Source organism: Pan paniscus, chromosome 2 (assembly GCF_029289425.2).
Source record: "Pan paniscus chromosome 2, NHGRI_mPanPan1-v2.0_pri, whole genome shotgun sequence".
Lineage (NCBI taxonomy): Eukaryota > Metazoa > Chordata > Mammalia > Primates > Hominidae > Pan > Pan paniscus.
In genome coordinates this window covers 148,303,883-148,317,730 of record NC_085926.1, presented here as the reverse complement: position 1 = coordinate 148,317,730, position 13,848 = coordinate 148,303,883, and the positions used below count along the sequence as shown (strand labels likewise).

At 34.6% G+C, this 13,848-nt stretch overlaps 1 protein-coding gene and 1 long non-coding RNA gene across 5 annotated transcripts in view; one reads left to right on the top strand and one right to left on the bottom strand.

Moving 5' to 3' along the window:
* LOC129397460 (uncharacterized) overlaps window positions 1-7,322 on the top strand; it is a 35,132-nt gene extending 27,810 nt beyond the window's left edge. Inside the window, exons 2-3 of the long non-coding RNA XR_008624912.2 lie at window positions 6,413-6,462; window positions 7,242-7,322. This is a non-coding gene — a long non-coding RNA (uncharacterized LOC129397460). The remainder of the gene's footprint in view (window positions 1-6,412; window positions 6,463-7,241) is intronic.
* The window catches only part of TSC22D2 (TSC22 domain family member 2), a 56,872-nt gene that overhangs the window by 31,309 nt on the left and 11,715 nt on the right, over window positions 1-13,848 (bottom strand). For 2 of the 4 annotated variants that reach the window (XR_010111467.1, XM_003826641.7), the window contains exon 2: window positions 5,670-5,741. The exons of the other annotated variants lie outside the window; for them this stretch is intronic. Coding sequence is in view for 1 of the 2 variants with exons in the window: in XM_003826641.7 (XP_003826689.3) it covers window positions 5,670-5,741 (72 nt within the window). In the remaining variant the exon portion in view is untranslated. The remainder of the gene's footprint in view (window positions 1-5,669; window positions 5,742-13,848) is intronic. 4 annotated transcript variants of the gene reach the window in all.

Here is a 13,848-nt window from a genome sequence, read left to right as displayed (position 1 = left end):
GTATAAAGAAATTTGGTTTTCTAGTTAGTTTTGTATTTAGAACAACTGTTCTGTAGAAATGTAGTACAACAGATTAGTCACCATCATTTCAACATCACCTAAAATCACATTAGTTTTTGTGGCAGCGCTGTCACTTGCTAACCAATACTACAAAATGCCATTAACACACATATCTAAGTATTTTTTTTTTTTTTTACTATACCTAGTCAACCTAGGTTTCAACCTCCCTGAATTTACATATAAATTCTTCCAATTTCTTGATTTCTGTATTTGTTTCAGTTAAATTTATAAATGCTGTCATTCACAATGGCTATCACTTCCTTGATTTAATGTCATCTGAACATAACCACGCCCTGAGGTTTCCATCTAAATCAGGGATCCAAAAATGAGTTTTAGAGGGAATATATAAAGCTTTCATCCTCTAAGTACCAGTGATTACCTGCCCCTCCTACCCTGGGCCTGCCCCATCCCCCACTTAAGAACTACAAACTAAACTACTGATGAAAACATTTATATACGTGATATGAAAGAGTCCTGTGAGAATAGCAACTGTAGTAAGCACTGCAGAAAAGGTGGAAATTTGTAGGCAATCTTAGTTAACGGACTCTCCACACCAGTAAGACCAGACTTGCTACTCCCTATGTTCAATAAAGGAACAGTGCTATGTTACAAATTAAAATGGAAGACACAATGACTAAACACAATGTGGAATCCTGAATTGGATCCTGGAACAGAAAAAGGACACTTACAAAAGTGGAAAACTTGGTAAAATTAAAATAAGATCTGTAGTTTAGTTAATAGTATTCTATCAATGTTAACTTCCTAACTTTGATAATTGTACTAAGGTTGTACAACATGTTAACATTAAGGGAGGCTAGGTAAAGGACATACAAAAAGCCTCAGCACTATTTTTGCAACTTTAAATCTAAAATTATTTCAGATTAAAAAGTAAAATAAAAGGAAGGAAGGAGAGGAAGAGAAGAAGAAAGGAAGGAGGAAATGAAGGAAGGAAAGAGGGAGGGAGGGAGGACGAATAAAAGGCGACAATCATTAAAAAGCTATACTATAATTTTTAGCTTCTTGGACTATCCTCTACTAGATGTCTTTTAGTGGAACAGGTTGAAATATAATCAGATAATAAATTATGTAAGTACTAGGTACAAATTAGTAAGGAATATATTGGGGTTGGTCACAAAATGGTTCAGGTACATATCCTCAAGATACTTATGCATAATCACTAGGAGAGAACATTTAACCAATACCGATCTCCAACAAATAAGCTACTTGAGTGATTCTTTAAAATTATATAGTCCATATCTACAACTATGCAGAACCATACAGATGAATCTCAAATACAATACTGGATGAAAGAGGTCAGACACAAAACACATAGTGTATGGTCCTACATATATAACACATTAGAAATTAGGATTGGGAGGGGAAGTGACTGATGGGGGGCATGAAGAGGACATGAAAGGGGCTTATAATATTTTATGTATTGATCTGGGTGCTGGCCACACAGGTGTGTTCAATTTGAGCTATACATTTATGAATGGTGCACTTTTCTGATACAAATTATACTTCAATAAAAAAATTTTACAAGTCCTATCACCAAGCATTCAAAAACTAGATCAGCTAAGTTGCATAACTTGAGTTTTACCATTTGGGATAACAAGTACTGGTGGATGTTAATGATGGACCCAAGATTCTTAGAGATGAGCAAAACAAAATAAATTGTCTCATATGGTACCAATGGTATTTATGACATAAACAGCTTAGTTCTAATTTATTCCTAGCTTCAAAAAAAAATCTCATAGGAAACAATGATAGGAAATACTGGAAGGCGTTCCCTACACAAAATACTTGAGGCTATTTAAATAAGAAGACTTTTTCTATCCAATAATTTTAAAATTAGAGGTAATAAGTGAATAATCACTGTAGAAAACAATTTGAGAGATCATCAATTATCTAGTAAAAAAACTTAGGATAAACTTACTAGACTTTCATTTTAAGTTAATAACCCATGTCTACTACTTTCCTTATTAACTTCTCTCTAAATACTGGTGCTATCATAAGGACAGACAAGCAGACTCAAGGGGATGTACACCTAGCAACTGTTCTCTCACTTGTTTTAACTACATTTATGCATTTCTTAATGAAGACAAAAGCCCTGCAAGTGCTTATCGATGAGGTTAAAGCCTTACAAGCTACCTGATTTCTTCCTTTAGTCTAGCTGAAGTTTCTTCCCCTTAGTACTCCTTTACTTTAGTGACCTGGTATTTAGAAGAGGGTAAAATTGTTTGCTATAAACCCTTACGCTGAGCTTTTGTAAACAAAGGACTCCCAATGAGAACCTGCTTGACGCTCCCCAGTGATCATCAGGATAGGTTTCTAAACTAATTCTGCCAATTTAACAAAGCAATGCCAAGTATTAACTTTGGAAAACTGTTCTTTAGAAAACAGGAAGTCAAATTTTAAAGTTACTATTCTCAAATGCCAGTAGGCTAGGATCTCAGGAAAAATTAACTCCTCCATAGTAAGATAATCTCCCAGAAAGCTAACTATGGAAGTTATAGTATTTATTTTAATAAAGAGTCAACTCAAAACAGTTTGGGCTACTGAAGAAAGGGTTGGATTATTTTTGCGTTATCAGTATCTACTGTCCCTACATTTGAAGATGGTTCAGCTGATTGATTCCCTGAGGGCTCTGCAAATGGCAAACAGAGAAGACAGAAACCATGATGGCACCTACACAAAAAGGGAAAGGAAGGCTTGAGGGTAGCTTCAATTTTAGTACAATAACTGAGTAAAGCACTGGATATAAATGGAAGGAGAAATATCTAAATATAGGCAGAGGCAGGCTGCTTGGTGAAAAGTCTATTAATTTGCCAATTCTAATTTAAATATGGAAGGAAACAAAGGGGCCATTAGAGAACTTTAAGTCAATATGAGAAAGGTATATTAGTTACTTACATTTTGATTAAAAGATATTCTGCTAAACTGAAAGATTCCTGAGGAAAAAAGGAGATTCTTGTCTTTCTAGTTAGACAAAATCAAACTAGGGATATTCAGCTATTTAGGGTAGGTCTACTGAAAATGGGCACTTAAAAGCTGCCCCTACTGAAAATGATTTCCAACATTTCATAAATAGGAGCCTAAAATTTGTTATCTAGTAATAGCGAGACAAATTTATGCCTCAAAATAGATAGATAATGTAGAAGATAACATTAGGGACTTGCAGTCCCTTAAACTTCCAAACATCTTTTTTTTTTTGAGATGGAGTTTCGCTCTTGTCACCCAGGTTGGAGTGCAATAGCGCAATCTCAGCTCACTGCAACCTCCGCTTCCCAGGTTTAAGCAATTCTCCTGCCTTGGCCTCCTGAGTAGCTGGCATGTGCCACCATACCCAGCTAATTTTTGTATTTTTAATAGAGATGGGGTTTCACCATGTTGACCAGGCTGGTCTCGAACTTCTGACCTCAGGTGATCCACTTGCCTCAGCCTCCCAAAGTGCTGGGATTACAGGCGTGAGCCACTGCACCCAGTCTATGTCTCTCTTTAATAGGAGAATCACCCCTGCCAAATACCTATTTGCCAAATTAGTAGTAAAATAAAAAAAAAATCCTAAATTTATAATAGTAAAAATGAACAATGTGATTTGGTGATGTCCAGAACAATCAAGGTCAGAAGTTATATTTAATATTTTTTAAAGCTTAACACACACAGATCTTCAACCCGTTTGGAATAAACGGTCTCATGATACTTTATTAGCTGATATACCTATCAGTAATTCTGTAGATAGTTGCCAACTGAAAGTGTAGACTATTAAAACTAATAAAGTTAGCCATGATTGCTCCTCTCAGTGGAAAATTTAATAAGCTAGTTGAAAAGTTAAAAGAAAGCCACTAGTCAGTTTCCATTGGGTTGGCCTTGTCACCTTAGTACCAACGAGGCCAACTTACAGTGAAGAATGGCTGATCTGATTATATTTTGATTTTATTATATTTTGGCATTAACACACTACAGACAAATATCCACTAACTTCTTTGGCTCTGAACAACAGGCTCCAAGGAGGAGAGAAAATAAATATTTTCAACCCATGAGAAACCATAGATACGCAACTTGCCTCATTTCTGATACCTTAAAAGTTTCAGGTATCTAAAAAAAGAAAACATATAAGGAGTATTTAGCTGTAACAACAAATGATGTACAGGCAACTTCTATGGTGGTTTTATTATGAAACAAAATAAACCTTTCAATATCATATTCAAATTATCAAAAATATAGCTCAAACCTTCCTACACTGATAAAAATAATATATATCATTCACATCAACATCATGACAGCTCAAAGTTAGCTATTTGAAATAAATCATCATACTTTTGAAAGCTACTCTTATTACATTTCTAAACAGAGTGCTATTTTTCCTTTTTCTAAGGGAAACTATAAAGCATACCCCAAAGTACTCACATTCTGGCTACATTTGGAAAACTATTTGAAAGATTAAACCTTCATGTTTATCTCATCTCACAATTTACATTTATGTATTAATTTAAATGGCTAGAAAACTATTTAAAAATTTATTTTATAAACATGGTACTACAAATTTTAAAACTTCCTGTTCTAAAAGTAACTATTTAAAAAGATTTCTGGAACACACCATCAAAAAGATACTGTTAGAAAATTTCCCTAGAGTGACACACACAAGCAAATCAAGCCGAAGAATTAAGACTGTTTTAGCATTTCTAGGCAATGTGTATCATGTCTTAATATGACATGTACATGCACTTAGCAATACTCTTTTCTAATGAAAGAGATGGAGTTGAGTTCATGAGTGTTATCCAAAACTATGCCAGAAGACACAAATGCGTTGCCAGGCAGAGTTAAAAGAATCTAACGAGCTTTCTGTGAATTTTAAAAACATTGTTTGAACTCAACTTCTATTAATTAAACACAAAGTGATGGAATGCTAATAAATATTCAGCAAAACGATAGAACAGAGCATACACTACTTAAAATGTGTGTTAAGCAGAAAGATAAACCAAAGTATCTTTTGCCATAAAAGAACTCCAAGACTTCATTCTGTATTTTTAAAAGTTAACAGTAAAATCTATACAACATTTCTGTAAGAAAGCAAACTGTTTTAGGGGCTTACAAATCAGTAATGCAGACCTAGTGAATTCTAGCAAACAAACTTGAAGTTAAAGTTTCTTGCCAAAAATTAAACAATGATTACTTTGATACCTTGGTCTTGTTCCTCCTCCAATTTCATAATTTGAAATAACATTTTGCTTTGAATCACTATGGCTTTTACAGAAAAAAAACATAAAATAGCACAAAAATTAAAATATAGTTTATTTTATAGAATATGCATTTGCATTAAAATACACTGGGGAAGTGACTATTTCATAAGAAAAATTCAACACAGTATGAACCCTTCAAAAATATAGATATACTTAAAGTACACAGGATGCAGAAAAGTATGTTTACTTTCTATATAAAATAGAGATTGTCCTTTTGGTTTATTTTGCTGCTTTGTCCCATGCTAGATACCATGTGATTTCCCCCCTAAAATAACAAAGATCAGTTTTAATGAGAAACCAGTACAGTGCAAAGCAATTCATGCATACAGTTTTGCATGTATGCATTCCATATGTAAGTATTCATACCTATCCCAGAGGCTCTTTGATTCCTTTAACGTGTTCAAATGGAACGCTTGGTAGAAAGCAGTTGAAGGATTCCTGTGAGATCCGAGAATCAAATGGAAATGAGGTTGAGAACGTACAGTATAATCACTACTTTTCAAAAGAAGATGGAAGATTTTAGATTTCTAATACAGTGTAACTTTTAATAATAAAAAGATTTAAAAACCACATAAGTTTGCTTAAAACAACACTTTAGAAGAAATTAAAAACTGGACAAAATCCAGCAGACTTCAACAATAATTCAGGATCACAGTTATAAAATAAAGAGGTAATGCAGATGAAACTAAACACTAAGTAGCATCCAATTTTGTGTGCGTGCATATAAATGTGACAAATTCATAGCCTAATCAACACTCTTCTGTATCAAATGCCTTTATAAATATCTATCTTGTTTAGCAGTTTAACAAGGCTGTTCTTAGGTATTCATATAAAGTAAGTTAAGCTATATCTTCACAATGTAAAAACTTTTCTTAGGCTCTGTTAAAAGTAGCAAAGGTTTGATTAACAATGAAGAATTCTTTCCTGGGTTGGACTTGACACATTTCCACCTTCAAAATCCATTTATTTATATGTGTTTTTTCCTCGTCTAGGGCAAAAAATGGCGCTGCAATTGTTTGGCAGCTTTCTGATTCTAGCATTGGTACAGTGTTACTTTAGGGGTAAAAGCCTATTTATCATAATTATCTTTCATTTCTACCATTCCCTAGGGCTTTCACCATAGACTCTTAACTGATGGGCTCTTCTGGACTATCTCCCAGTAAGTATGATTCACTTCAAATCTAGGGACTGGTTCCACGGGGATTTAAACTTTTGACAAACCTGTTCCCTCCTCCTCAGCAACTTCCATAGTCTCCCCCACCTTCAAACTGTACATCTGGAAGCCAAAAAAACTTTGCCACATAACTTTTAAAATTCTTAGCCCACACTGTAGCAGAACAGCAGCAGTTAAGAATGTGTTTATTAGGTACCACACACTATTCTAAGTGCTTTACACTCATTAACTAAATTCTGACAACAGCCCTAAGAGGTAGGCACCATTATTACTCCCATCTCATAGAGGAGAAAACTGGGTCAGATAGAAGTAACTTGCCTTACATCACTGAGCTAGTAGGTGGCAATCTAGTTCCAGAGTTTATGCTCTTAAACCACTACACTAAACACATAGCAGTGTTAAAGTTTGACCTCTTTAAGTCTGTCTCTTTATCTGTTAACTGGTTACATTACTACCTAGCTTTGCAGGCTAAAGAACTGAGACTAAATGTAAAGTTCCTGGCATACAGTGAATCATCAATAGCATTATTTTAATCTACAAAATGAGGTTTAGATACAACATGGCAATTCTGGGGTCCTATTAAGAGCCTTAAAGTCTGTGCAGAATTATTAGTACAATAAAAAAAAATGACTTCCAAGATGCCAGAGAATCACCAAAGTAACTGTTTGATTAATTAGGAGACTAATACGTGTATTTCTCATTGCTTGCCCTACTTCAACTCCTTTCTATTCTTTTAACCCTTTCTCCGCTTTTCTCCTAACTAGGTCTAAGGCAATCAAAGGCACTGATTAGACCTGCTAATAACAAGAAAAGCTTAAGAGGCTTCTACCTACTGTTTATTTAACGGCTTACATCCTCTTAAGATGTATTTGTCAGGCCACTTTTTTCGCTGTACTTAGAAGTCAGTCTGCCAAATCAAATGAAAACTAACTGAACCAATTGAACATTCAATCTGGTTTTTTTTTTGGTTGTTGTTTCTTTTTGTTTTATAAAAAAACAGGCTTGCCCAGGAACATATGGGAACTAGTTTGCTATCCTCAAAGGTCTGTTTGGAGACCTCCAGTTTAAATGGAGTGACTCAAAGAGGAAAGTAGTATATACAAAAGAATAAGAAAGAGTATCTTGGAAGTTATTCTGCAAGTCTACAATTCAAAATTCATTAAAGAGTACTGACAATATATTTATAAGGATGATATTCTTTAAAAGAACTTTATTATTTATTTATTTTTTGGAGACAGAGTTTCACTCTTGTCGCTCAGGCTGGAGTGCAATGGCACAATCGCGGCTCACTGCAACCTCTGCCTCCTGGGTTCAAATGATCCTCCCGCCTCAGCCTCCCGAGTAGCGGGGATTACAGGCTCCCACCACCACGCGCAGCTAATTTTTGGTATTTTTAGTAGAGATGGGGTTTCACCACGTTGGCCAGGCTGGTCTCAAACTCCTGACCTCAGGTGATCTGCCCGCCTCGGCCTCCCAAAGTGCTGGGATTACAGGCATGAGCCACCACACCTGGCATCTTTAAAAGACCTTTAGATCCTCTGACTTTGGAAATACAAATATTTAATTTGAATCAAATTCATATTCCAGGTAAATTGGTTCCAAATGAAGTCATATGACTTGTTATAAAATTCCAGCAGTTTTACAGAATAGTGCAATATCTCTTAAGTCAAATGTAAAAGTGAAAAATGAACATATTTGTAGTTAGTAGTAAATACTGGGATGTGGAAAGAACCTGTGAAATAAAATACTGTATAAATGGACCTAAAGTTTTCAGCACATATTAGAATACACTTAATTTGCAAAAGCTAACAATTAACAATCACTCTTTCTACATACATTCAAAGTGAAGAAGCCACAGTACATGGTTTTCTATAGTACACAGTTACACAATCTATGTACTACATAAAACTTTAAACAGTCTAGATTTTAAGGGTAAAAATTTAGATAGTCTTATAAGCTATGAAATTTTGTTTCTGGGATACTATAACTGGGATGTTATCCATAAACTGAGGGGTTTGTAGCAAACAGCAACAATAATTAGTCTCCAAACACTGACTAACAGATTAAAGGAGTCAAGTCTGTGAAATCACTGATCAAGGAAGTAGAAGGGAAAAGAGCCATTTGTAAAGATTGAAGGGCTTGATCATCAGAGAGACTTCTATTTTGGAATGGCATAAAATTGAGGAGATTAAGAGCCCAAGGAAAAGGCTGTTAATGGGATCATTTCAAGGTTACAGTCCATGAAACCTGAAAGCATGAAGAGGCAACTGAAATTAAAAATTTTATTAGAAGGAAATACTAACTTTTTATGCAGCTGTGGTCACAAATTCTCTTCCACTCAAGAAATAAAATTTGAAACCAGCTTTTTAACAATTTATTTGATATTAATATAAACTACCATTCTAAATATAGAGCCAACGAAGCAATTCTAGGAAGACTGAGATGTGGTTTACACTGTACTTCAGCCACCTAAACAAAAATGCTGTTTTCCTATTTGTAAACATTCTTTAACATCACTGAACAAAATACATTCTTTTCTCTCTGACTTTATATACTCAATAGTCCATCACATTAATTTCCAAGTATGTGAAAATACTACATCAGAAAATGACTCAAAGCATGTGGCATGTCTACCTGTTTTTGCAAGACACTATCTTTGTAGGGTAACTAAGTACAACAGGGAGAAAAAAACAAACATTCCATACCTCAAAACTAAGCTACAAAAATTGTCAAAGCTTAAAGCATAAGGTACTTGAGCACTCAACAAACACCTCTTTCTCTTAATCTATGCCAAAATTCGACTTCAGAGATCTCTAAATAGAAACCAGGGACATACAATATGAAGAATATCAACAAGCACCATCTCCAGTATTATTATCTGGGGAATTTAAATGATTAAAAAAATCCTTTAGGTAAAGGGTTACAACACAACAAATCAGAGGCTATGGTAGTTCTTCCTTCTTCCTAACTTATTGTGTGCCAAGTAATAAAACAAACTTCTAACTCTGGGAATATTCAAAAGCACTGGCTTTAGGTTAAAGGTCTGAATATGAGTCTATGCTTTGTCACCCAATACCTAGGTGACTCAAATTTTAAGAGTCTCAGTTTCCTTAATCCATAAGAAAGGGGGAAGGGAAGAAACCACTTTCTTACAAATTGTTGGAAAGATCAAATGAAAGTCTATATACATAGGACCTGACACAAGTAAGCTTGCTTTGTGTTTAATATAAGGTTAGTTTCCAAATTATGCTACCTATAAATCAAATTTTGGTAGAGTATCTCAACATGTACCAAATGTTCTGACATTATCAAGGTAATATTGAGGGAAACAGAATACTTAAACTTAGAGCCAGGGGTACCAAAATATTTAGCACATTTCATTAGGTAAGAATTCTGATTTTTGGGACTCAGCGCTCCGAAGGTATTCCCTTAACACAGCTTTATCATAAGATTATAATTTAAAATGCAATAATCACTAAAAGGATACTGAAATCGTTTCAAGATATATATTATTTTAACAATAAAAGCTTCCAGAAATACCTTTAACAGCAACTTACTATAAAAATCTAAATTTCTTACCATGACATTTAAAGTCCTTCACTCTGGTTCTTGTCAAATTAACAATACCATTTTCCAAATGATAGATTCTCACTCTTTCACATCATTATACAAACTGCCTTTTACCTCTGCTTGGAAAACTATCCCCTTCTCTTCTTAGTGACCTAATCTGAATGACCATTTTAAGATTTAGTTCAAGAGTTAGCCTCAAAAGAATGTACAAGTAATAATGGGTTACTTCTAAGGACAAACAGGGTGGCTGGAGGACAGAGGTAGCAGAGAGGCTTTCGATTTTACTCTTTTATATATTTTGAGTTTTGAACTATATAAATACCTATGCAGAGAATAATTTTTAAATAGAAGTCAGTCTACTACCCTCCCAATCCCAATCTGATCTGATGTCTCAAATTGTTCCCATTAGCACCTTATATTACTCCATCACCACCTACAATGTATGTCAAAGTATACATCTGATCATCATTTTCATGATGATGAAAATGCCTGAGATCTAGGAGGGCAGCATAGTCTCATATTTGTATTCCAGTGCTCACTACTCACAGAGCATCATGAAAGCTGAATGACTGATAAGCTGTTTTAAATGTTTTCTTGGGCAATCAACCTACTTAATGAGTATTTACAAACTTCATTTATTGCCACACAATAGTCAAGTGGCAGGAAAGGGGTAAAAAGAAGAAAGTTTAAGTTTGCAGTTCTCTCATGAAGCACACTTGAATGTATGGTCTCATATACATAAGGCTAGAAGGAATCTTAAAATTTGACAAAGTCTCAAAAAAGAAAAACAGACAAGTGAAATGACTTGACCAAAGAAACCAGCTAAATGATAGAAGAGCCAGGACTGGAACACAATTCCCTATACTTCTTACAACATCATGACTCCTCTAGACTAAAACATCATCTCCTTTTTTCTGACTACATCCATACCATACAATTACGCTTTCATATTAAAATGGAAGATTCTTGGTATGATTTATAACATGTAAAGGGGTGATCTGGGAGAGCAGTTTGGACACTGAAATATTAACATTACTGTGATATACGTTTGCCACATATATTATGTTACAGACTGTTCAAATTACTTGCACACATCATTTAATTCCTTAAAACTCTCCCAGGTAGGTACAATCCCCATTTTTCATAAGAGGAAACAAGGCATCTACACCAACTAGCTCAAAGTCAGATGTAGCAGTTAGATTTTAGCCCGGGTATGTCTGACTCTACTGTCTCTGTAATGGTCATTCACATATGTTAACACATAATTAAACACGCTACTGGTTTTATTTGATCAAAACAGCTCCTCCTTCCTTTGTTTTGTCTTCAAAGACTAGGTAGACGGTATACCAAGCAAAGATTTGTTTTGCTTTAACATATAAAACCACTTGATAAAAACTAAATACTAACTCTACTTTAGAAACTAGCGGCTTTACACTTACCTTTGGGAATCCTTTATTCAGATTAAATTATATACTTGTGTAATAAGATGAACAGCCTAAAACTAACATTTAAAACTATGCCATCATTATTTACAATAATTGACACATTAATCACAAACTCCATCTTCTACAAAGCAATATTCTTTAGACAAATTTTAGGAAAGGCTTATGGGAAAAGAAGCTTTAAGTAATTTAACATTTAGACTTTACTTATTTGTCCTGCCTACCCTAATAATAGGTATATGTCCCAGGCAAACACTAATAAAATTAACTCAGTTACCTGCAGAACTTTCACTAACATCACAAATAAATGTACTACTTAAAAGGATGGAAGCACTTTTTCTTTTTAAACAAAAATTAGCTTGGGTACAAAGGAATCAAACTAAATACTAAATACTAATTATTTAAGTCTGATTTGAGGCTTTAAATTTGAGATAAGCAATCTAGATGAAATTTAATTCACCTGATTTAAGAGCAGAAATTATGCAATACTTTCATACAGGAAACAATCCATCAATATACCTTTAATATTACTAAACCAAATTTGAAGAGTATACCTCAAAGTATACTTCCTAAAGTCATGGAATAATGTATAGGAATGGTGCAAACTGGCTACTGTTCCTACCTTTTTATGAGGGACACCCAGTTTTTGCCCTAAGCAATGCCAGATTAAGAATGTAACAAATATCGAGTAATTTGATATGTTCAAGAATTGCTGTGGAAAAGACATTATACCAATGATTCAGGTATACATATTCTCTGTGGACTCAATACAATACCATCGAAAATAGTAGCCTCAAATCACAAGCCCACTGGTTTAGTATAAAGAAAAACCATACACTTAAATAATTTATTCTAATTTAGGAGTTTTGCTACACATACCCCTTAATTAAATATGATTAATATTTCTTACTAAAAATCTGCTTTTCCAATTAAGGAATTACTTACGGAATATCATTCAGGCTATGTTTAACCAGACAGACCTGCTTTTGTAAGGCCTCTCCTTCCTCATACTTTAAGTATTTAAAGAGTAATGCAATTAAGAAATAAACAGAATCTTCAGAAAAGGAAATACACACTGGACTAAAACAATTCTTCAAAGAAAGAATTAGAACACCGTTCCTCAGTATTCACAAGTGTTCCTATCTCTTTTGAGACTATATTTCATGCCACTCCACTGTACTTTCTTCCATTTTGATTATCTGCTATCATTCTACACTTCCCCTTCCCCAACTCCTGCCATTTTAGGAAAGGAAGGTCAGATTCCTTTTATACTTTCCTAACTACCATTCCTTTATTAGGAAACAGATTTATTTGGGTTTCTCTACTACTTGATTGGTGGGGCTGCTATTTGTTCATAACTGCTTCTGATCTTTTCTGGTGCAGAGAAAGACAGACTCCCATTCCTAATTGGGAAGTACCAGATTCATACATCCAGTACCATATTTCACTATTTCCAAATTAGTGCTATCAGAATTATTTTTTTTCTTTTTACAGACAGGGTCTTGCTGTGTGGCCCAGGCTTCAGTGCAATATTATAATATAGCTCACTGTAGCCTCCAGCTCCTGGGCTCAAGCGATCCTCCTCCTACAGCCTCCCCAAGTAGCTAAGACTATAGGTGTTGGCCTCCAGACCTGGCTAATTTTTAAATGTTTTGTAGAGACAAAGCCTCGCTATGTTGTCCAGGCTGGTCTCCAACTCCTGGCATCAAGCAATCCTCTGACCTTGGTCTCTCAAAGTGCCAGGATTACAAGGCATGAGCTACCGCTCCTGGCCCAGGATTCTTAAAAATGAATTGGCATTATATTTATTCTCAGGAAGTAGAGGACATATATACCCCTACCACCAGTCCTATATAAAATGACTTCTCATAAAGGTGATTTAGTTCAGGGGTTGTGATCTCCTAAAAAGAAAAAACAAGTGTTACTAAAATAGTCAGCTGGAAATCTGTATTATTCACACACATATAAGCCATCATGTTTTCTAAAAAAATTTACCAATGTTTGGCCTATATGATTTAGTGCACATAAAATTTTATACAGTATGTGTCACTGTGAATATAAAAGGCCACACTCCTACAGATATAGCTCATGGTTTAGGAATTTCGGGTAGTTTGGAAAATCGTAAGCCTTTTTGGAAATCTGTCATTTCTTTTATTTCAAGCCACGTTTATGAATAAAGTATGTTTTAGTAATCCATGTGGTATCCATCAGTAATCCCTGATGAATACATCAGTATCAGTTTTTATGCTAAACAATGTCACATATATACGAATTTACATTTTTACTACTAACTCCTCAGTAAGAACACTCTTAAACGTGTAGATAGGCATAGGATAGTATCTAGTATGTGATTCAGACA